The sequence below is a fragment of the Grus americana genome, chromosome 23, assembly GCF_028858705.1.
Source record: "Grus americana isolate bGruAme1 chromosome 23, bGruAme1.mat, whole genome shotgun sequence".
Lineage (NCBI taxonomy): Eukaryota > Metazoa > Chordata > Aves > Gruiformes > Gruidae > Grus > Grus americana.
Genome location: NC_072874.1, coordinates 2,169,647 through 2,192,862, shown reverse-complemented (window position 1 = coordinate 2,192,862; position 23,216 = coordinate 2,169,647). Strand labels below are relative to the sequence as shown.

General features: G+C 61.2%; 1 protein-coding gene across 1 annotated transcript; it reads left to right on the top strand.

The window, feature by feature from the left end:
- Positions 1 to 6,411: 6,411 nt before the first annotated feature.
- C23H1orf216 (chromosome 23 C1orf216 homolog) lies at positions 6,412 to 10,654 on the top strand. The gene is made up of 2 exons (XM_054802400.1): positions 6,412 to 6,533; positions 7,991 to 10,654. Exon 2 carries the CDS (start codon positions 8,007 to 8,009, stop codon positions 8,847 to 8,849), a length of 843 nt encoding a protein of 280 aa, XP_054658375.1. The 5' UTR covers positions 6,412 to 6,533; positions 7,991 to 8,006; the 3' UTR covers positions 8,850 to 10,654.
- The last annotated feature ends 12,562 nt before the right edge of the window (positions 10,655 to 23,216 follow it).

Below are 23,216 nucleotides of genomic sequence, written 5' to 3'. Positions count from 1 at the left end.
TTATCGAATATTGTGACAAAGGGATAAATTAAAGCATTTATGGAATGTATCAGATTTGTGTCCAAGACTGAAATTTCAAAATCCTGAAGTTTTCTGTGTTATGAGGTCCAAATGTGGAGCCGTTCTGTTTCAGGACAAGTGTGCAGCAGTTGGGGGGGTGCAGGGAGCCGCGCTGCCACGACCGTTTGCTCTGCGGAGAGGGAGGGGATGGTCCCATCGCTGCCGAGAGGTCTGCGCCACAGGACGTGGTGCTCAGGGACCAGCACGGGACGAGGACGGTGCTGCCCCGAGTGCTGGCACGGACCCTTGGCAGCGCAGGTCCCGTTACACCAGCCCTCCCCAATTAATTACACCAGCCCTTCCTCCGGCAAGCCTTACTGCAGGGGCTGGTTTTGCTTGAGATGTTGAGGTTTTGGTGAGGGCAGCAGCGCGGCCGTTCCCAAACACGCGCTGAGCAGGAGCGCGCAGGCATTGCTGCCTTTATTGCACCATTTGCAAGCCGGGAGCCCCCTGCCCGGAGCACCCCCGCGTCCCGGGCTGCGAGCAGTTGGACGGCCGGGTCTGCCTCGGGCAGGAGACAGCCCAGGGACGCGCGGGGCTTGGGCTCCAGCCGAGGATCTCACGCTCGGAGGCTGGCGAGTGCCCAGCCGCAGATAGCAAATGATGGAAAGATTTCATTGAGCGCCGCCGCTCTGGCACAGCCGATGGACAGCGATCAAAGAAAAGACTGTACGTCTAAATGTAACAGTGGTTTTCATCCCCAAATCCGTGCAGACAGGCAAATCCATCCGCTGGTGAACTTTCTTTGCAGCCAGACTCGGAGAGCCCCGGGGCTGGGCTCGGGATGCAGCCCGTGGCCAGCGCAGACGTGGGGACCCGTCCCGCGGCGCAGGGAGGTGACACCGAGGGGCGAAGCCGCCCAGAGCCACCGGCCGAGGCAGCGAGCGCCGGTCCCTCCCCCTTCCTCTCCATTTCCCAAACAATTTCCTAATCGGACCTTTCTGTCTGGAGTTTATTAGTGATTCACAGGCCGAGAGGAAATGGTGATTTTTGGGTCCTGGTCTGCTGGAAGGGGTGGAGTCGGCATCAACATTCCCCTTCTGTAGCTCAGCAGCAGATAAACCCCAGAGGAAACGTCTGCGAGACGCCAGCTTCGCTCTCTTGGCAGAGCCCATCTCCTGAACCAAGATAAATCCCTGCTGTGGGAGTCAGGAAAGCAAAGAGGAAGGAAGCTTCTCCCCGGGCACGGGCGGTTTGGCCGGGGGGGTCTCTCCCACTGCCGGCTGACGGGGCCGCATGTCCCAGGGGCAGAGCTGGGTCCCCATCACCGATGGCTGGTCCCTCCGGCGGGAGGTTCACACCTCCGCTGGGCTCCCTGGCCCCGCAGCCCCTTCCTCCTCCTCCTCCTCCTCCTCTCCCCCGTATCCTGACGCATCCCAAGGGCTGATCCTCAGGGCTGGGAGCTGCTGGGGGAAGCGGGCTCTGACCTCCGGTCCCATGGAAATGGTCTGGCTTCCGCGGGATTCGTGGCTGCTCTGAAATCCAATCTGGCTGTGGATTCCTGGCATTTTTCACCAAATACAGCGCATCTGTCGCTGCCTTTGAGCCTGATTGAAATATAATTTGTTTTACAGGTAGATGGCAGGCAGCGGGGGACCAGCCCGGGAGCTGGTGCTGGGGCTGCGGGGCAGGGGTGCGGGGTTTGCCCAGATCCAGCCCCCTCTGACCCCTTCCCCTGTCTTTGAGCGGCGTTTTCCCCAGAAAACCCCTTGGGAAACACAAACGATGGGATGCGGCGTGTGAGGGCACCGCAGGACGGGGATGGGGACGGGGATGGGGACAGGCATGGAGATTGGGACGGGGATGAGGATGGAGCAGGGCCAGGGATGGGGCCGGGCTGGCAGCGATGCTCAGCTCCTGCTTCCCCCCTCGGAGGCCGGTGGCTTTGCCGGCCCCTCCCCGGAGAGGAGCGCCAGCACTCGTACAGCCTGGGGATGCTTTTCTTTCCCTCAGCCTACAAAAACGACCAGGATCTATGAAAATAAGAGCGTTGTTTTTAAATTTTGTGATGCCAAGAGGACAAGCCCTTTCCAGCATCCTCCTCCGTCCATCGGCAGGACCCGCCAGCGCTCCTGACGTTAGGTGTTGCAGCCCCAAAAGTCACGGGGCAGCATGATGGTCCCGGTGGCTCCTGGCCCCACCGGCAATGTTGGTCCTGAAGCCTCGGCCGTGCAAAGCCCCTCGCTGCCGGGGATGCGGCATGGCCACGCAGCCCCGAGCCGTTGGTCCACAGCATCCCCTGGCCACGTCTTTGCCCGGCCGACCCGATGCTCGGCCCCGGTTTCTGCCGGTTGTGGGGAGAGCTGCTCCCGCCTGGCCACCGGCTCCCCCGGGACCCCCCACGGCCCCCCCCTCGTATTTACCCGAATGTGTTTACAATTACACCGAATGCCAAGGCACCGGTGGCCGCCGCAGCCGGGCCGAGTCAGCGGCGGGGCAGTGCGGGGTTGGAGGTCAGCAAGCTGTTTACTTTAATTTCTCTGAGAGCTTTTTGGGAGATTTCCCTCCTCCGTTATTAAACTCAGATGAGCCGCTGGGGAGGTTAGGTCGCATGTGGTTCAGGGTACTTTTTTCTTTTGTAATTCTTTTTTTTTTTTTTTTTTTGCAATGGTTCACCCTTAACTCTTTCGGGACGGATTCCCTATCTCAGCACCGGGGTCCCAGGCTGAGCTCGCTGGTGGGACAGTGGCTCCTGGGTGACCTGTGTCCCGGGTGGGCTGGTAGCCAGTTGCTGTCGGCCACGAAGGCGCCCGGCCGGGCCCATCCCAGCATCGCTGCACGGCCAAGCACGGCCCCACCACGGCCATCGCCCACGTGAGGGGCCCCGTGTGCGCAGCCAGGCCGGTGCCCCGTGCGGGACAGGGCGGGAGATGGGAACCGATAGGAGCCCGGGGAGGAGCAGAATGTGGAAATCTCCCAAAACCCATGTTTCATTTCCTTCTAGCACTGCAGCCTCCAGCGCACAGGCCTCCCCCTGCATGCAGCCTCCCCAGGCACCAGGGCTTGCCTGCCCTTCCAGCCCAAGGGCTGGGGTACACACAGTGGGCGTGCAGTGGGCGTGCAGTGCGTGCGTGTGGGCATGCAGTGCGTGTGCGGTGCATGTGTGTGGGCGTGCAGTGGGCGTGCAGTGCGTGCGTGTGGGCGTGCAGTGCGTGTGCAGTGCATGTGTGTGGGCGTGCAGTGGGCGTGCAGTGCGTGCGTGTGGGCGTGCAGTGCGTGTGCGGTGCATGTGTGTGGGCGTGCAGTGGGCGTGCAGTGCCTGCGCAGTGCATGTGGGCGTGCAGTGCGTGCGCAGCGTGTGCGTGTGGGATGCGGTGGGTGCGTGTGGGCGTGCATTGCACGTGCACATTGGGCAGAGGGGCTGCAGGCACAACCTGGGGAGCAGCAACGCTGGCATTCGCCTGCCCCTGCACCCCGCAGCTCCCTGGCAAGGCCGCGGGGTCCCTGCCCTTTCCCCTCCCTCCACCGTGCCGGTCCCGGCTGTTGGGGCTGGATACAGCCGTGCGCGGGGCCGTCCCCCTGCGGGCGCTGCACCCCTGACCCGTCCCACGCCGGGCGGCTTTCAGCTCCCTGGTGCCTCCTTCCCGGCAGAGAGGTCGGGCGCCCGCCGCCACGTCCACGACGCGGGACTGACGTCACGCAGGCACGGGGCCGAGCGCGAGGGCTTCTTCTGGGACCAATTTTGTTCAAAGCCTGTGGCACGTTGCATCGGTTAGAGGGACGCACGGCAGATGAGAAGCAGGCGGCAGCCTGCCCTGCGCATGGGACGAGTGCGGGGAGCGGGGAGCCGGGTCCTGGGTTTGAAGGATGATTTCCACCACGGCCAGTGCCGGTCTCCCGTCTCTGGCGTTTCCCTGCGGCAGTGCCGGGTCTCTGCTGGTGCGAGGTCATGGAAGTCCCCTGGGTGCAAGGGGGCCTGAGCCCAGGGGAAGGGTGTTGCATCCAGGCTCCCAGGGACCTGCTTTGGTAGAGGAATCTGGTGCCAGCGCCTTCTGGAGCAGCTCCGGGGGGTCACCCCAGCACCCTTCTCCTCCTGAGCCCCGAGGTGCACTGCACTTATCTCACCCAGGACAGCCAGCTCTGAAACCCCAGTGCATCAGGTCCTGTGCTCAGTCTTCTTAAATGATTTTTAATTTCCTGGAGGGAGAGCTTTTAATTTATTTCTGGAACAAAGTGGGGGAAGGGGAGGGGAAGACGACTCTGAAATCCATCACTAAGCCTCCTCCACCTCCAAACCTTCTCTTTCCCCTGCCCAAAGGGATCAGCCCAGCCTCCCCATGTCGCTGTGTCCCCTTTCTCCTGCGCCCCGAGCCGGGGTTCCCCATAGCCGTCCCCGCTGACACCATCCTTGGGACGAGGGGCAGCTGGGGCTGAGGGGACGGCTGGCTCGCTGGGAAACGGAGCTGTTTTCATCGTAAGCAGCAAATCCCTCTGGTCTCCATCAGATACGGATAATCCCGGGGCTGGGGGTGCTGGGCTGAACCCGAGCTGCCCCAGTGCAGAACCAGCCCCAGCGAGACAGACCCCTGCAACCGCTGCTCCCGGCTCCTGCCACAAACCCGGCACCGACCCGGCTCGCGGCACGGCCGGTATTTGGGAGAGGAACCCCCCAAACCACGGGGGAGGTTCCCACCAGCACCAGTGAAGCCGGAGCCAACACGCAGCAGGTTTGCAGCAGGCTCGGGCACGTCCGCACCCACCGGCCCCGCAGGAATTCCTGGGGTGGGGAAGAGTAAAACCGAGACAGGAGCAAACCCCGCTCCTGCCCCACGAGCCAAACTGCAGCTGAACTTCCAGCTTCCTTCTGCCTGTTGGTACCTAAACCTTTGATGGAAACGGCCTGTTTCCGCCGTGCCTCCGCTCAGTAAACCTGAGGAGAAGGTCCCCAAAAGGATCAGACTTTCCTCCTTGCTCTCTGTGACAAATATTTTGCTTTGCTTTGAGTTCAGGCCCCTAATGGGAGCGAAACACAAACCAGCACTACCAAGCAAACAGCCAGGGCAGAGCAGAGCGGGGCTCAGCCCATTGTCTGCCCAAACTGTTTTTTCTTTCCTGCCCATTCGCAGACGCCTCTGAATCAGTTTCTGCCTTTCCTGTGTGACGGGAAGGTTTCGTTTCTTTAATCTCGGGCTTTCCTAGGAGGAGTGCTCCAGCCCAAGTGCCCGGTTACAGCTCTCGGTCCCGCCCCACCGATGTCTCCTCCATGGAGATGTCGAAGCCTTTGAGGCTGGAGCAGCCTGGAGCGGGAGAGGCTGCCTAGGGGCCTGCCGGGCAGATGGGAAGTTAAAAGAACTTATTTATCGCTTATTAGTGTTATTCCATTGCTCCGAACTTCAGCAATATCATGGGGGAACATCTGCTCTTGGCGTTTCTCTCCCATGTCCCACCTCCAACAGTCCAGAGCTTCGGAGAGGATCTTTGGATGCCCTGAAAGCACCTTCATCCCCTCCTTCCTCCTCCTCGGGGCAGGCAGGAGGTGCTGAGCCCCCGGTGAGACTCACTTTGATCGGGGTGGGCCTGGGCTGTGGAGCCCTTGGCTGATGGCGCTGTGCTCACGCCACGTCTGTCCCAGAGCTACCATGGGACGCCGGTGAGGGCCACGTCAGGTGGACCCAGCAGGAGATGAGACCATCCCCACTCGGGGCAGGTCTGTGGGTAACGGGGGGGTCTGTGGCACCCCCACTGCCCCCGCCCCGGCTCCTGGCCCCAGGCGTGCGGCGCGTCTCCCCACCCGCCCCCCAACACCCTGCTGACCCCACAAAGCCTCTCTATCTCCCGAAAGGCTCATGGTGCTTCATGTGACCCCCGGCGCCCACCCGGCGCTCGTGGGAGCCGTTTGATGTTGCGGAGCCTTTTCCCTTCCCAGCAGACGGACACCCAGGCTCCGGGCGAGGGGAATAAAGGCCCCATTGAGAGCGTGGGTCCCACCGTGCCCCTCATCCCCGCAGGGACCTGCTGATGCTCACGGGACCCACGGGGAAGGGCTGGGAAGGAGTCGGTGTGTCCGAAACCCATGGCAGGATGCACCCCTACGCACCCAGCCCGGTGCACGGCCCCGTTCCCACCCCACGCTGGGGCTGTGGGTGATGGGGGGGCTCCAGCCCACGGCCCCCTGTCCCCTCGGAGCCTCTCCAACCCTTCTCCCTGGCCGGGCTGACACGGGTGGGAATTTTTCCTGTTCCCCGCCAGGCCAGGCAGACAGGAGAGGAATTTCCCGTGGGATGCTATGGATGCATACAGACGCACGGCACGTATAGACACGGACACACGGGTGTGCGCAGGCGGACGCGGCACGCCGGTCCCCACAGCGGTCGCTCAGTCCCGGCCCGGCCCCGGGGGGGGGAAGCGGGGTCCGGGGGGAGGAGCGGGGGCCGCGGGCGCCATCGGAAGTGCGGCCGTGACACCTCCCCACGCGGGGCCGCTTCCGCTCCCACCCGCGGCGGCGGAGGCAGCGCACCGAGCCCGGGGCGGCGGTGAGTGCTGGGGCCGGGCGGGTGGGAGCGGGGTGGGCGGGGCCGGGCCGGGCTCGGGGGTCGCAGCCTCCCCCCTCCCCTCCCGGTGCCGGGTCCCCCTCCCCGCGGTTTCCCGGCGCAGCGCGGCTGCGGCTCGGCCGGGCGGGGCGGGGGGGGGTTGCGGGCAGCGGGACCCACCGCCCTTCTCCCCGCTGCCCCCCAGCCAGCGTGACGGGGGGGGGGGGCTCGGCAGTGCCGGGATGCTCCTCGGCTCGCCCTCCCTCCCCGGGGGCTGAGCCCCGCGGCCGTGAGCACGCATCCTCCCACGGCACATCCACGCAACCCCCACGCTTGCGCGGGGCGGAGCAGTTTTATGGCGGTGTCACCCAGCGCAAATGGCTGCGTGCCGGTGTCGGGGTGGGGGGGCTGCGGGGCCAGGTCTTCGGGAGTCCCCGGCCAGGCGCAGGCCCTTGCCCTCCTCTCTCTGGTGCCATCCGTGCCCTGGCCAACAGCATTTCTAGGTCTGAGCTCTCCTTCCCCTGCCCCGGGCATCGTGCGCGCTGCAGGGCATAACCAGCCGTGGGGCACGCGGCCGTGGGGCGCGCAGCCGTGGGGCGCGCAGCTGTGGGGCGCGCAGCCGAGGCGGCAGGACCGGGGTTGTACCGCGCACACCACGGTGCGTCTTCAGGGCTCTTCGTTGCTGCTGCAGCCCGTGCCCCACAGGACCCACCCTGCCTCTGTGCTGCTTTCCAGGGGTGAAACCGGGACACCCGATGGGTTTTCCTTCATGTGATTCCTGTGAACGTGTCCTTGCTGGGAGACAGCTCAGAGTTCAGCTCTCACAGCTAATGACCTGGCAAGAAATGCTGGGTTAACCTTTCCTTTTCTGGTCCCATCTGTGCCCAGTCCTGCAGAGAAGGAAGCAGCCCAGTGGGGATACTGGTTTGGGCACTGACAGAGACCAGACCTGACCCACGGCCCAACCCAGGGGAGACGGCAGAGTTTGTACAGAGGAGCCCAGGCAGTTTCACCTGCTTAAATAAATTTTATTGCTGTTGGAAAAGCAGCTCCTTCCAAGCAAACCTCTACCAGCACTGAAGTAATTGCATCTACCACAAGCACAAACGCTGCTGGAGCAGAGCGTGCCGGCTGCGTGCCTGCGCCCTGCGATGCCCTCCGACAGTCACCGCAGGGGAGCCGCGGAAGCGTGGTTTTGGGCTGGAGCTCGCAGGGAGGAGAGGCGAGGTGCCTGCCCCCAGCTTCCGCATCAGCCGAGAAGTTGCCCCTGGTCGATGTTGCCGGGGGCACGCTGAGCGCGGCGGCCAAACGCCGGGAAAGGATGATCCCATGACTGGGGTTCAGTAGCTTTAAAGAGAGGCAAATAAAGTAAGAGAATATTTTATCTCGCCGTAGCTGATGAGAGTTCTGGTTGTGCCAGCCTGCGTACCGCGCGTTACAGCTCTGCCTCTCTCTTGCAGGCAGGAGACCAGCGAGATGTTTGCTGTCTGCCCGCCCGGCGCCCCGGCGAACGCCCCGTTCCGGCAGGGCCGGGGGGGCCTGGCGCTGGGCACAGCCCACCCGGGGGCCGGGTGCGGGCAGGACTCCAACTCCAACTTTGTGGGAGAGGTGTGCGACAGCAATGAGAACTGGAGCCGGCCAGCGCCGGGGTCCCCGCCGGAGGAGGGGTCCAGCCAGAACGAAAACACGACAAATCCGTCCGATAATCTGCTGTTATTAATGCAGAGACAGATGGTCCAGGGCCAGCTTAGGGACGCCGCCCCGAGCCCGGGCGCCACGCGGCCGCGTCTCCCCGAGCCGGGGGTGCGCAGCCCCCCCGAGGGAGCGGAGGTCGGCAGGGCGGGGGGCCAAAACGCTGCCGCCGAGGAGCCGGCCGGGGGATGTGGCAAGCCCCTGAGCTCCCCCGCGGAGGACAACGGCTACGCCAGCAGCTCCCTCAGCATCGACAGCCCCGACAGCACCTGCGGGAGCACCTGGGACCCTCCCACCGCTGCCCCCCTCCCCAGGAGCCCACCCCAGCCGGGGGTGGCCGAGCCCGAGCTGGGGACCCTCTTCCCGGCGCTGGCAGAGGCCGTGCAGCACCTCCAGGACAAGGAGCGCTTCAAGGAGCGGGAGAAGGAGAAGCACCACATCCAGCTGGTGATGTACCGGCGCCTGGCCCTGCTGCGCTGGATCCACGGCCTCCAGCAGAAAGTCGTGGACCAGCAGAACCGGCTGCAGGAGAGTTTCGACACCATCCTGGATAACCGCAAGGAGCTCATCCGCTGCATGCAGCATGGCCCGGTGTGCCCCGCTGGCGCGGCTGCCTCCAGCCCCTGAGGTGCCGCCGGTGCTGCCCCGTCCCAGCTCTCGCCCTCCCGGCTGGCGTGGGGCTGGCTGGCCGCGTCTCTGTGCCGCACGCCGGTGCAGGGCGCTCGCTGGGCACCTGGGTGCCGCCCTGCCCTTCCCATCTCTCTCCAGCGTAGCTGAGAGTCCCCGAAGCATTCATCTCAATTTTCCCTCTGCATGGGAATTAATTTTCTTCTGCACCGTGTCCCACCGGTCTGGGGACCGTGCGGCGTCGGGCTGGGTAGACCTCGGGACCTTGGAGTTTGCTGAGCCTGGGGTGACGAGGCTCATCCTTTAGATCGAAATTATGGTCCTTTGTGCGAGCCCAGCTGAGCCGCGCGTGCCGGGACGGGCCCTGCGGTGAGCTCTCCCGCCTGGCAGGGAGAGCCTCGGGGCAGCGAAGCTTTTAAACGTACCTGGGCAAAGCACTTCAGCAAAGCACTTCAGCGCGCGCTCAGGCACAAGCACGAGCTCACTTCATCCCCCGCATCGCACCCGTGCCGGTGTGCGCCCGTACGGAAACAACCCAGCCACCGTTAAACATCGCTCGTGCTGTCAGTGCGAGCAAGGTGTCCTGAGCTGTTCCTCTGGTGCACCGCCTAACGAAGCACAGAAAAGCTTTGCAGATAAGATCTAAACTCATGCAGAGAGACAGAGAGAGAGGAAAAAAAAACCAACCCATTCTGAAAAGTGACCTCAGAATGCTTAAAAGTAAATTTAAGTGTCAACTTACTAAAATCCAATATACTTTTTTTAGATTCAGTATTAGAGAAGAGTTAATTTAGATTTTTCCTTACAGCCGGCGTGTATATATGCACATCTGTCTGTCGCAGGAGATGCTTTAACACATTGCATGATCAGGAAGCTGCTTGCAAACTTGTGCTGTTGCTGTTTATATTAATTTATCATTTGAAAGCAAAGAGAGTATTTTTTTCTAATCTACATTTTATCCAGTGAGGACTGCATACAGAGTACAAAGAACAGTTGTCTTAAATAGAGATTAAAAAGGAGATGCTGTGTGTGTTTGCTGTATTTTACTAAGTGTTAACATGACATGTATTCTAAGTTGCCGATGTGGAAGGAGCAGCAGCGGGGTGGTTTTGCTGCAAGCCGCGGGCTCAGCCGGGAGGGGACCTGCTCCCCGTCCTGCCCGGAGTCGCTGTGCAAAGCCAGGCACTAATTTCGTTTCTTGCCTGCAAAAGGCGGGTGATGAGGGATTTCAGAGTGGCTGCGTGCCCCCAGCCAAACCTCTCCCTGCCGTCGGAGGAGCGGAGCTGAGAGGCGCCTGCGACTCTGCTGGGACCCCGCTCTGGTGCCCTGCGGGGTGCAGTGCCCGGCCGGCTGGCACAGCCCCACAGCAGCCTGGGCAGATCCCGGCTTCCACCGACCGCTAGAAGTTACCGCGCTGCAAATAAATAACCACGGCTGAGCCCACCAGCGACTGCGGGGCCAGGGGCTGCACCGAACCTCCTCCCGTCCCGCACCGGGCACAGCCGGGCTCTGCTCCCGCTCCGGGCTGCTGCCGCTCGTAGGTAAAGTGAGGAGACCTGCGAAACTCTGCTTCTGAAAAGGACGTTTTGGTGGTGAAGGGTACGCTCGGCTCAAAGCGACCTGTGCCGGCGTCTGCACTGGCGCTGGGGGCCGGAGGAGCCTGGCAGCATCCCTGCAAGGCTCGCGCTGCCTCGCCGCCCTCCCGCTCGCTCGCGTCCTGCGCCTGCTGCCTGTGTCGTATCCCAGACGTGTGATCGTGGGCGTGTTGCACACCTTAATAAAAGCCTTGGAGGTGGAAGAGCTGAGCCCCGGGTGGATTTGTTCCTTTATTTCCCTTCACAAGCCTGCCGGGCGTGCAGCGGGTACACATTGGGAGCGGCCACCCCGTGCCCGCCGCAGGATGAGCAGCGGGTCGAGGGCGCGAGTCCTGGCACCTTCCTCCCGTCCCTGCGTCCCTGCACACGCACCGGCCGCCCACACGCTGTACCAGCGCCAGCAGTTAATTCGTGCTCAGCTTAAAAGCCTTTTTGCTTTTAAAAACCGGAGTGTGACACTCCTCCCGTCTCTCCCCCGTGGCCGTGGGGTGGTGGGTGGCGGGGAGCTGGTGCTGGGGTGCAGCGCAGGTGCAGGATTTACCCTCCACCCCGAATTCCCAGGGCACCGACCGCCCTGCCCTGTGGCCCCCGCTAATCGGGAGGGGTGGGGAGGGGTGGGGTGGGGTGGGGAGGGGAGGGGTGGGATGGGGAGGGGTGGGCAGGGGTGGGGAGGGATGGGGAGGGGAGGGGAGGGATGGGGAGGGGTGGGCAGGGGTGGGGAGGGATGGGATGGGGAGGGATGGGGAGGGGAGGGGTGGGCAGGGATGGGGAGGGATGGGGAGGGATGGGGTGCAGGCAGGGATAAGGGTGCAGGCAGGGATGGGGAGGGATGGGGAGGGGTGGGCAGGGGTGGGGAGGGATGGGGTGGGGAGGGATGGGGAGGGGAGGGGTGGGCAGGGATGGGGAGGGATGGGGTGGGGAGGGATGGGGAGGGGTGGGCAGGGATGGGGAGGGGTGGGCAGGGGTGGGGAGGGATGGGGTGGGGAGGGATGGGGAGGGGAGGGGTGGGCAGGGATGGGGAGGGGTGGGGAGGCAGCTCCGGGCAGATGGGGATGGCAGATAAAAACACCTGAGTATTGACCCAAAGGTGACTTTGCCTCAGGCCTCACAGAGATTAACCAGAGATGAAAACCCGAAGCTGTAGCAGGCCTTTGAACCTTCCTTCACCTTTTTCCCCCCCTTCCTGCTTCTCCTTTGCAGCCTCTGAATCTGTGGGAATTCAGGGATGCAACAGCCCCTTTCACAGGCACGGGGACTGGGTTAGCAATTCACGGCGGGCAGAGCGGCGGCATTTTTCTATCCTTACGCGTGCCCTGCAGCTGGGGCTACGAGGAGGTTTGTCCCCAGCCCTCGACCGGTTCCGTAGGACGTGCACGTGCTCGGCTTTAAGGCCCGTTTTCCACCTCGGCTGCTGCCCGCCGAGCGCACGCTCCAGCAGGTTTAGGGGAACGTGAGACCTCCCAGCCCCGCAGAGAGACCCAGCGATTCTCTGTTTATCTTGGTTGAATGCTTTACACAAATAATTATTTCCAAGGTAAATATTGAGAAAATCCAGATTATTTGCTCAAGAAATGAAAGAATAACTGCGGGAGCACATCAAAGTGGCGGATCTGCTCCGCAAGCAAGAGGCTTCCTCCTCGGTTATTGGGACCCCGATGCTTATGCCCCGAGAGCTGCTTTGAGATGGCCAGTGCTGATTTGCAAAATCAACTTCAGACAGAGTTTTTTTCCACCCCCAGCTCCAGTGCCCAAATGAGATTTGGGAATTAATTAAAAACCCAACCAACTGCAGGGGAAAAAAAAAAAACAATAAAGACAGAAAAAGCTGCAAGGCTGAGCCGGGCCAGCTTGGGGGGAGCCGGGACCCCGCTCTGCCCCCGGGCACTCGCACCTGGGGAGACCGTAACCCTGCAACCGCCCTCCGCACCAGCGCTCAGCTCCCTCTGCGGTGCAGATCCGGCCCTGCGCAGGATGGGTGCAACGGGCAGGCACCCGGTCGGGGCTGGGGACAGGGATGCGCCCGAGGACCGCGCCAGGGATGTCTCCATCCTCAGGGATTTCCAGTCCTCGGTAAGTAAGGGGCTGGATCCTCAGCTCGCAGGTGGCTAACGTGGCTCTCGGGAGCTCGGAGGAGATGCTCTGGCTTCAAAACCTGCCCAGGTCGGTGGGAAGAGTGAGCATGGCCAGCGGGGTCTGGGTCAGGACAGAAGCGGGGAGCCACGTCGGGGCTGGGGCTCGCACGTGATCGCCTCCCCGGCGCACGGGGGAAAACGAGCTGCGGACCTCGGGGCATGGGAGCTTGAATTTCCATGCATGGCAGACAGGGCCCTTTGTTTTTAAGGTCTCCTCTGGAAGTTTATTGTTGTTATTATATTAAATCCCTGTAACACTGGACTGCTTTTACTGCACAAAGCAAGATTTGGCAAACACTGCCTTTCTTTGAAAGTTAAAATAATAGCATTAAAAAAAAAAAAAAATCAAGTCTTTATGCAGCTTTGGAGGGAAATATTTTACCTTGTAATTTGAATCCATTCTAACTCTTTCCACTATTTTGTGGGCTTAAAAAAAAGTCTTTAAAAATAAAATAAAATGATGTGATAACTGATGCCATGAAAGTACAAAAGAAAATTAATCATCTCAGGCCATTAACATCCAGAGATCCAGACTGGGACACACTTAAAGCATCTCGGGATCCCGTGTTTATTGTGTCTCGGAGACTTCCAGATCTCACATGTTCAGTTTACAGCGGGAAAGGGGTTTTCCTTTGCTCTCGGGGGGCAGGGTGAGCCCAGCTGGGGCTGCTCCCCTTGCCCCAAACACTGCACCCAGGCAGCACCCAGCACGGCGAGGGGCTCCGCACCCCCCGGGCAGCCCTGGGGTCCCACTGCCACTGTCCCTCCCCACCGCTGCCCGGTGCACAGAGGAGCGAGGGTGCCTGGAGAGATGATCTCAGCCCTTATAGGATCCATATGTGCTGCCGTGCCGGGAGCACCTGCCGCTGCTGCCTGGGAGGTCCGGGAGGGCGGCGGGGAGCAGAGGGGCTCCGTCCTCGCTGCGCCCTGGGCAGGGCTGAGCCGTCCCGCCTGCGGCATCCGAGCCGGGTGGCTGAGAGCCTTTTCTGTGCGGCCCCTTATCTAGCACGGAGCGGCTCGGACCCTGCAGCCCCCTCCAGACGGCTGGGAAGCACGGATGGGGGGGAATCGGGGAAAGGGAGGGGGTCCAGGTCCCGGGCAGGGGTCGGAGGGGACCTGCCCTGCCCCTGCCTGGTGAACATCGCCCAAGGGATACCCAGCCAGGCCTGGAGAGAGCTCTGAGCGCGGGATGCCTTTGCTGCTCCTGCCTCTTAGCAGAGCGCTGCTCCTTGCCCAGCCAGGCTTCCTTTTCCCGCGCCTGAGAGCCGCTGCAGGGCCTGAGGGCTCGTGCGTGGCCCCGCGCCTCGGTGCATCCCTCCTCTTCCAGCAGCATCCGCTTGCCGGTGACCTCTGCGAAAGCTAAATATAAACCCAAGAGCACTCCGAGCCGTTCCGTGCCAGCCAAGGCAGAGCGCTGCTGACATTTCAGCTTATTGGGGCAGCAAGTACCGTGTTCGGGATCCAAACGGCTCAGCCCTTTCCCTGCCCCAGGTGCTCTGATGCGTGGCTGGGGCAAGATTCACGCTATTTTTCAGGCTATTCTCACTCCCTGATGTTTTGTACTTAATTTTAAATGCATTACGTCGATGGTATAAAGACAGCCACCTCGGCCTCCTGCTCGAAACAGAACAAAGCAGCGCCCATGCTGAGAGCTCGGGGCAGAAGGGACCTGCAGGCAGGTTTGGGAAGCGTCGGGGTCTTCCCCCTGCCCGCACCGCTAACGTGTCGGGACGCATGGCAAAACCCCGCTTGCCCTTCCAGGGCATTTCTAAAATCTCAGGATGCATTAAAACCCGGGCATCGTCCCAGCTCGATCGCACAGGCTCGCACACATCACACTGCAGCTGCGCACCCGCACACGTGCGCCCGGAGCACCCGCGGCCCCACGCGCTGCCTGCCTGCCTGCAGCCGGAGCTGAACCGTGCCGGGACACGACCCTGCCTGGCCGGGCAGGCGGCCGCACGCTCCGGCACAGCCCCGGCTCGGCGTGCGGGTCCTCCTCGCCCTGGCTTGGCCGTTTCTTTTTTCCAAAGCTGTTTCCCACTCGTCCTTTCCAGCAGCGGCGAGATGGGCAAGACCCCGAGTGCTCGGCTCTGCCACGGTATCTGATGAAAACACAGTTTGAGCCTGCCTTCTTTAATGATTCCCTTTGAAATGTTGTTGCTTCCGCACATCCCCCTTCGGGGTAGAATATTAAGCAAGAGCAACTCGGCTGGAAATTCAGATTGTTTTCGTGTCTGTTTTCATTTACATTTTAATGATAGAGAAATCTTAGAAATCAGGCTATTTGCAGCACGGCTCCTCAAAAGAAAAGGGAAAAAAAAATCACCTGCAACCATCTAACCTTTGCCCTCTGCAAATGGCACCAGGAGCTGGGGATCGCTGACAACTTTCTGCATGCAAATGCTCTTTGCCCCCTTTTCCCACCCAGGCAGCAGGGATTTCAGGGGGCAGAAATCGGCTCTCGGGCATCGCCGCAGTCGCAGGGCTTTGCCCAGCTGCAGCACCGAGGCGTGGGCACGCCGGGTGGTTTGGGTGCTGGTGAAGGGGATGCGATGTGAAGGGGCGAGCAGCTGGGTGTGGGTTCGGTGTGGGTGGGTGCTGAGGCCAAGGGTGCTGGGTGCTGCTCCAGGAGCTCGCCGCACCCGCAGGAGAGGGGGGGAAAGGGGGTCCAAGATGTGTCCAGGTCACATCACCTGCCCTGGGCAGAGGTCGGGAGGATTTTCCCGCAGGGATCCACCCTGCAGAGCCCCGTCCCGGGAACGGGCTGCACCCAGCGCCTCACCAGCCACCCGTGGCTCTCCGGATGAGGTACGGGGACCCAGGCCTCCCCGAGAAAACAGCTGAGAGTAAAGATCACTAGAAGAGAAGCAATAAACTCTCAGTTATTCTTCTGCCATTGAGGCCAATCAAGCTGCAAAGAGCGCCTCAAGGCCAGTTGTACATCATTATTTCATAGCGCGTTCCCCGTATGATGTAGTGGCTGTCTTGCTGGAGGGAATGCCTTCCTGGTTTTAAGCATCAGCACTGAAATATCTGGAGCCCTGGAACCATCGGTTTGAATCCCAGAAGCCTCCATGCTGCACTTTTATTCCTCCAAGGGGATAATAATCCGAGTGCCACGCAGGCTGGCTGTCCATGAGCATTTGATTGAGGGCTTAAAAACAAAGGTTCTGCTTGGATGGCCAAGAAACACCTTTCCAGCCCCAAACAGGGCTCGCTGCAAAGGTCTGCTGGCTCCTTTTGGCCAGGACGGGGGAGACGACCCCCCCCCAGGGGCTGCTGCACACCAGGACGGGGCCGGGAGCTGCTGAGGACGGGCTCCAGCTCAGTTGTGACACGTGTGGGACTGCGGCATCGCCGCTGCCACCCTCTGCAGACACGAACCCCCGGGGCTGCGGAGCCAGGCTCAGCCCTGCCGGGAGCAGGAGCCCCCCCGGGGATGGGTGCAGCGGCCACTGAGCTCCCCGCAGGCCTGGGGACGCTGCGTGCTGCTGGAAGTGGAGCAAGGCTGAGGTTGGGGGGGGTGTGGAGGGAGGCTCCCAGCTTACCTGTGTTTAGATTCAAACCCAAACGCCAGCTCTGAACAATCCCGGCTTGGCTGCGTTCACAGGCTCTATCTGTGTTTTCCATCTTGGAATCTCCATTTTTCTCTATCCTGCCTTAATTTCTCTGCTCTCTGGACAGGGCCGGGAGGGAGAAGCAGCTTCCAGTTCCCAGTCATGGATGGAGGCTGCATTTTCACCTAGAGCAAAACAACAAAGAAACGCATTTGGGGTTTGGGTTTTTTTTTAAAGTCTGTTAAGGGCTCAGATAATTTTGTTCTGCCTTCCCAAAGTCTCCTGCCACCCTACGGCTCCGTCTCTGCGCTGCACGTGGCACCATCTGTATTTTCATGTCTGAGTGATGCTGGCGGGAGGAGCGGCTGCTGCCGGTGCAAGGGATAGCACCGTGCCACCGAGCCGTGCCAGGACCGAGCGGCGTGGGTCTGATAACCGCACGGGCCCTTTCATCCGCTGAGCTGCGGGACATTTTATTTCTCAAGCCATCCAAAAACTTTCCAAGTTGACTTTCCATCTCCTTTGTTTTCTCCGGGAGGGTGAGGAGGGGGACGCAGAGCCCAGGCAGGCACGGGGGCACCGGCAAACCCACCGAAACCCGGCGGATAAGACGGAGGCGTGGAGAGACATGGAAACTTTTTAAAAATTCATGAAAAACGAGGAATAGAAAGACGAATTAAGAGAAGCCAGTAGCATTGGGCTGAGTCTGTTTGGTGTTGATACTGTGCAGAATTAAGCCACACTGGTCTTTCTTGTGGCCAGAGGGGAGGAAAAGGGCTCCCAGTGGAGAGGACCCAGCCCGGCGCTGGCGATGCTGAGCGGGGATTGATAACCCGGTGCGGGGAGGGGGGCGGCGCGGCTCTGCCGGATGCTGCTCCAGGCCGAAAAGCCTGCATTTATCCCAGCGATAGCAGCCAAGCCAGCGCTGCGGGCCTTGGGGGTAAAAAAGGCTTAAAAACCCATCCTTCATTCATCAGGCAGCTGAGACGGAGAGGGGGAGGAGGGGGAGACAAAAATAATGGAGAACGAATTAAGAGTTGGGGGAAATGGGCGGGGGGGGGCTGCCGTGCCCCAGATGAGAGGCTCAGCCCTGCCCGGACCCTCGCCCCCAAAACCAGCGGCCCGGGTGGGGAGATGCCCACCCCATGTCCCCAGGAGGGGATCAGGACGTGCCTTTGAAACCCAGCCGAGATGTCACTTCCCAATCCCCAAATCCTATCCCTCCCCAAGCCCTGAGCCACCCAGGCCGCCTCTGCAGACGCTGGCGGGCAGGGGGGCAGCGATGGGTGCTGAGGTCTGGGGTCCCCTCGCCCACCGTCCCCCTCCCGCGCCCCGGCGATGCCAGGCAGCTACCGGGAATTTTGCAGGCAGGGGAAGGCGGGGGGGGAAGGCTCATCAGTCACCTCTCGTCGAGCAAATAACGCAATGTGACAGCGAAAGGCTGCTGAGCGCAGCTAAGAGGGGATGCACAGCTCTCCCGCACAGAAAGAAACCCGCCATGCGGAGACAATGCTGCCTGACAGCGCAGGCAGCGGGCAGGCAGGGACCCGCCGCAGCAGCGGGCTGGGGTGCACGGGGCAGGCAGCGGGAGGGGAACGGGGGGTCTGGGGGCTGGACGCGCTCATCGCTGCGACATGCTGACCTGCTGGGAAGCAGCCTGCCCCCCCCAAATGCCCTGCCCGCGGTAGGGAGGCTTCTGCTGCCCGCAGCCCCCAGCTCTTTGGGACACGCTCGTGTCGGGGGCGGCTCGCCATGGAAAACTTTCAAAAGGACTCACTTTGGTTGTGTGCTGGAAGAAAACCAAGTTTTAAAACCTTGAACGCTTGACGAAACAGTTCTTGTTCCCCAGCCAACCCCACTTCTGAGCCCATCGACTGCAGGGCCAGAAGGGACCGTGACGAGAATCAAATTTGACGTCTTACCCAGCATGGGCCAAAGAAACTCACTCAGTACCTTCTCCACCAGCCCCACAATTTCTGACGGCAGCGTTGCTTTTGGGAAAGCATCCGTCATCTCTGCAGCTACGAACGAGGCCGTAGGCACGTCAATTAACTTCTCGCACCTTCCCAGGTTCAAAGTGGGGATGACCACAGCAGGTCTAAGAGCAGATGTAGAAATCCCCCTCCCTACTCCCCTTTATGGGATCAGACATCTAAAGTACATTCGGGAACCTGCCGGACCCCAGGGCAGACCCTCTCTGGGTGCTGGAATGAGCTGTTAGCACCCCGTGGTGGTCACCCGATGGCCATGCTGGTCACCCACGCAGGAGCAGAAGTGCCACCGCCTAACTTCTCCCTGTTGACAAGGGAGTCTCTTGCCAAGTTGCTTGGTAGGGTCCAAAGCGCTAGGATTGCACTGTGGAAATAATTCAAATTAGGCATGCGTGTAATTACAGATATTTTATCCAAACAGGAGGAGCTGGAACATCACTGGGTATCTAGGGAATCGTCGTGCTAGATGCAAAGTGGGAAGCAATGCAGCGGATGGGGACATGCTCGCCCCCTCCCAGCAGCGCGATGCCAACCCTGCCCAGGGCTGCCCGCTGTGACACTGTCCTGAGTCTGCGGCGTTGGCTTGGACGTCCCAGCCAAGCTAACTCCAGTGGCTGTGTCCTGCCTCCCGAGGGCAGAGCTTCGTCCGTCTCCTCCTCTTCTGTCCCTCCCACGGACATGGTACATCGTGGTGGTACAACTGTCCAGACAGCAGGTATCCACCGAGGACATCTTGCATCCTACATACTTGGAGATGACACCTCATATCCTATCGTGCTCGTGTGCCACCTCTTTTCAAGCCTTATCAGAGCAGAGCTTTTTCCTCCCTGTCCTCTTCACTACTCAATTTTTCCTCTGTCCTTCTAACTTTATTACTTGGTTTTCACTCTTATTCAAGGGTCGAGCATTCAGGGATGAAGCTTGGCTGAAGAGATGCAGTGAGAAATAAAGATGGGCTGTCACGCCTGAGGCTCTCATGGGGGAGCTGGGGACCCTGAAGGTCTGTTTGTCCAGACCGTGGTGAGGTGGTGCATGTCGAGCAGGGCTGCATCCCTGCCTGCACCGCCAGGCTGCATCCCTGCCTGCACTGCCGGGCTGCATCCCTGCCTGCACCACTGGGCTGCATCCCTGCCTGCACTGCCGGTCGGCGTTGTGCACCCCCTCAGCAGCTCGCGTGCGGAGGACGAGGCTGTGGCAGCTCCTGGCCACAGGACCTGGTGGCTGGAGAGGTCAGGTCTGGAGACCTCCTGGGACTGTGGCGGGAGCCGCCGGGAGCAGCGTCGCTCAAAGCCGGCCGTGCTCCTCCAGGCCAGCCCTGCTTTGGTTCAGCTCTGAGCAGGTTTTCCATGCCCTGGGTTTATTTTTGCTTGGAACCAGCTCAATCCACCAAGTTTTGCATGATTTTCTGCCTCTGGCTCCGGGCTCTCCAGAAACTCAGCCTCTCAGCTCGTGCCAGGCGCCTGCCGCCGGCTCCCGGTGCTGCCAGAACCTGCCCCGGAGGCTGCTCGGGAGTCACCAGCCCGAAGCGCGGGCACGAGCCTTGCCCCATGCTCGGCTGTGGGGACGAGGTGGGGATGGAGCCCGGGGCGCGGGCTCGTCCTCGGTGCTTGGGCGGCCGTGCCGGCGCGGAGCGTGTCGGAGCAGGTTCCCCGCAATAAAGGTGAAACTCGCGGGGAGCTTCTCTCAAATGAAAGGCAGCCCCTGGAGCAACCTTTCCTCAGGAATTACCCTGCTGATTAATCTCTCCCGAAGTGACTGGTGATAAATGAAGCGATTAAGGGACTGACCTGCCAGTGGGGGTGGATATTTTGGAGGGGGTGGGCAGGGAGGGAAGCTCTGCTCTCACCCCGCCGTGTTTTAGGTTCTTTTCAGACCCGGCACCTCCTGAATCCGTATCGCCGAACCAGCCCTCGCCTGGCTCCTGCAGCTCCGACTGCACTGGGAGGAGATTGTCCATGGCCACCCGGGTGCAGGGTCTGTCCCGGGGGGATTTGGGGAGAGGGTGCGGAGCCCGGTGAGCCCGGAGCAGACCCTGGGCGGGCGGGGGGCCGGGGTGGAGGGACGGGGGGTGCCGCTGCTCTCAGCTGCGTTTGGTGGTCCCTGCATGTACTGGGGGCTAATGCGTGTGAAAAGCAGATTTATTTTTGCCTACGTTTCATATTCTTCACGCTCCGCGGCGGGAGACAAAGGATCAGCTCTTCAATGGAGTCCTAAGAATAAACCTTAAACCTCATCAAATCCAATCCGGCAATAAAAATTGCCCAAACAAAAGGCCAGGGACTAAGGGTGGTGGCGGGGGCCTTTTCGCCACGATAACAAGTTTTCACAAGACTGTTTATCCGCACAATTTGGAACGACACTTAAAATCTCTAATCCCAATAGGCATGAAAGTGCTTGTCCTGAGCAAGCAGGTGGATTGTCCCAGAGCGGCCGAGTTGCCAATGATGCTCGGTGGCCGCCGCGGTGCCCGTGGGGGTCACGGGGAATGTGCTGAGACGGGGCAGCTGCAGCCTGAATGCTTCTCTTCAACCTCAAAGCCTCGGTCCTCTCCTCCCCACCCCTCTCCATCCCACCCCCTATTCAAGGCGGTTTTAAAAGGCAGCAAAATGGTTACAAGGTTTAAAGCAGAGGCGAGCAAAATGCTCCACAATAGGGAGGACAAAGGAGTGCCGCGGGCCGGGCCCTAATCCAGCGCCCATGGCAATGCAGCCCGGACCCTGTGGCTGCGAGGATTAAACCCGCTGCCAAGGGGGGGGTTTAGTGGCAGGGCTGGAGGGGGTGCGGAGGGCTGTCCCTCTCCCCCCTGGCTCCCCAGAAGGGGCTTTCTGCAGCAAGAGCCCTCCGGGGCGGCCGTCCCCTCCCCGGGGCTCGATGCAGGAGGTGGGGTGGAAGCAGCGAGGCAAAGCGGGGGGGGGGAACTGCTGCCCCTCTTTCCCGGGGGGGTGCAGTGCCGATTCTCGGGCTGGTGTGGACCTCGTGGAGGCCGGAGGTGGGATGTTGGGACCCAACTGAGGATGCAAAACCACTGATGCAGTTGGGCTCAGCAGAGATGCTGAGGGTGGAGCAAGAGCCACCATGTCCCCAGCAGCCTCTCCGGCCCCAGGGAATAATTAGAACAGCCCGGGGAACCACAGAGCAGGATCCGACCCCGGCCACGTCCTGCAGCCGAGACCTTGCACCCAGGGCTTCCCCTGGACCACCCTAGGCGGCGGCTTCTGTTCGTCACTGCCCATCGGCGGGCATCCATGGTGAGGTCATCGATGCCGCACGTGAGGAAGCGAAAGCATAAAGACAGGAATGATCTGAAAAGAAATTGCACGGAGTTGCACCAAGGGGTGACAGAAGTGAGCAGGGACCAGCAGACAGCGTGGCCACGGGGCCGAGTCGTCGTGCCCCAGAGTCCTTTCAGCTCCGTGGGTGCCCTTTGGCTACGACGGACGTATCCGACACAGTTTAATACGTGTCTGTCGCTGGTCACAGTGGGTCACAGCCCCCGCTGACACCCAACCAGCCTCTAATTGCTTTCCCCAAAGAAACCTTTAATTCCTCCTGGTTTTACACAGAACCCTATAAAGTGTTAATAGCCAGCGGCGGCTATTAAGTTGCCCAACTTGAGGCCTCCCAAGGCCGTGCCGTGAGCCACCAGACCGGCTGGTTTTCCCTTATGGCTGTTGCCTCCGAGCTCCCGACTCGGTGCTGCGCCGGGAGCTGGTGCCGCCCTCCCCAACGCAAGGCTATGGCAGGGACGGGGTGAGCCACAGCCCCCCGAGACCACCAGCCCTGTGACCGCCGGGACCGGTGACTCGGGACGCTCACACGCCTTTCCCCCACGCACCCCAAGACCCTGCTGTGTGCTGCCCACCTCGTTTTAAGAAAAGCTCCTTTCTCTGGACCCGACGTTCACCCCAGCGCCCAGGAAAGGAGCCATCTCTCCCTGTAGCGTCAGGCTTCTCCTCTGTCTAAAGTTGGTTTTGAAATTAAGGTAATTATTTTCGCAGTCTTCGCTTCAGCATTGCTGCTCCCGCGTTATCTGCCGGAGCAAGGCGCCGTGCCCACCCGGCATGCGCAGCAGACGGCTGGGGCCGCTAATCCCTTTAGCACCCCATAACTATCACCGAGACAGTAACGGGGCTCAGGATAAAACCAAACTGACATCCTTTTCGCACATGGAAGCCAGGAGAGAAGCATCCGAGGGTCCTCGCTGGGAAGCAGGGGGGGTGCTCGGACCCCGCGGGGTGTCGGGGGACGTGTTATGGTGGCAGCGACACGTCCCACCGGCTCCTCGCCGGCGCTCAGGGCGGATGAGCGTTAGCACAACGCCACCAAGCCATGTCTGTGGGTGACGACTGTGGCACCCCTGCCCGGCACCGCTGCCCAAGCCCCACACCCCGCGCCTGCCGCAAACCGGCTGCAGTCAGGGCACGGCTCGTCTGCGAGGGAAAGCGCTGCTGGGGCCGTGCTCAACGGATGCCCTGGGCATCCCAGGGGCGGCCGGGACATCCCGGGGGAAGGACGTTAGAGGAGGGGTGAGGATGTGCTGCATCCCGCTGCCCGGGGCTCGGGTGTGCCGTGGTCCCCGGCTGCAGCTCCAGCCCGGGATGCTCCGAGGCTCCTGCTCGCTGCGAAGAGGCATTTAATTACTGTCAGAGTCCCACAGCACGCAGACTGCTCCCTCCTCTTCCCAAAGACCGGCCGGGGGCAGGTGAGAGCTTGGGGCCTTTTTCAGACACAGATTCCTGATCCAAAGGGAAGGACAGAGATCCCGGGAGCACGCTGTGGTTGCCGGTGTCAGTGCAGCGTGGCTCGTTTTTAACCGGCAGGTAGAGGAGAGTGTGGGCAGCGACTAAGCCCTGCACAAAGCCGCCCAAGGTATTTCTGGTGAGGAAAAAGCTCAGAGTGAAAAATCTCTTCTATGCACAATTATGGACACTGGAGCTGTGTTTCAACACACTCAGTCTGAGCCAGGCCACCCTCTCCTTCTCTAACATAATCCACGTTTAAAACAAACTCTATGAAACCGAAGCAAGAGCAACACTGTATTTGGCCAAGTTGTGTATTTTTTTCTTCCCAAGTTCACGGCAAAATGAAA

Excerpts from the sequence above, each read along its gene's own strand:
- C23H1orf216 (XM_054802400.1), top strand. The coding sequence starts at position 8,007 with ATGTTTGCTGTCTGCCCGCCCGGCGCCCCGGCGAACGCCCCGTTCCGG.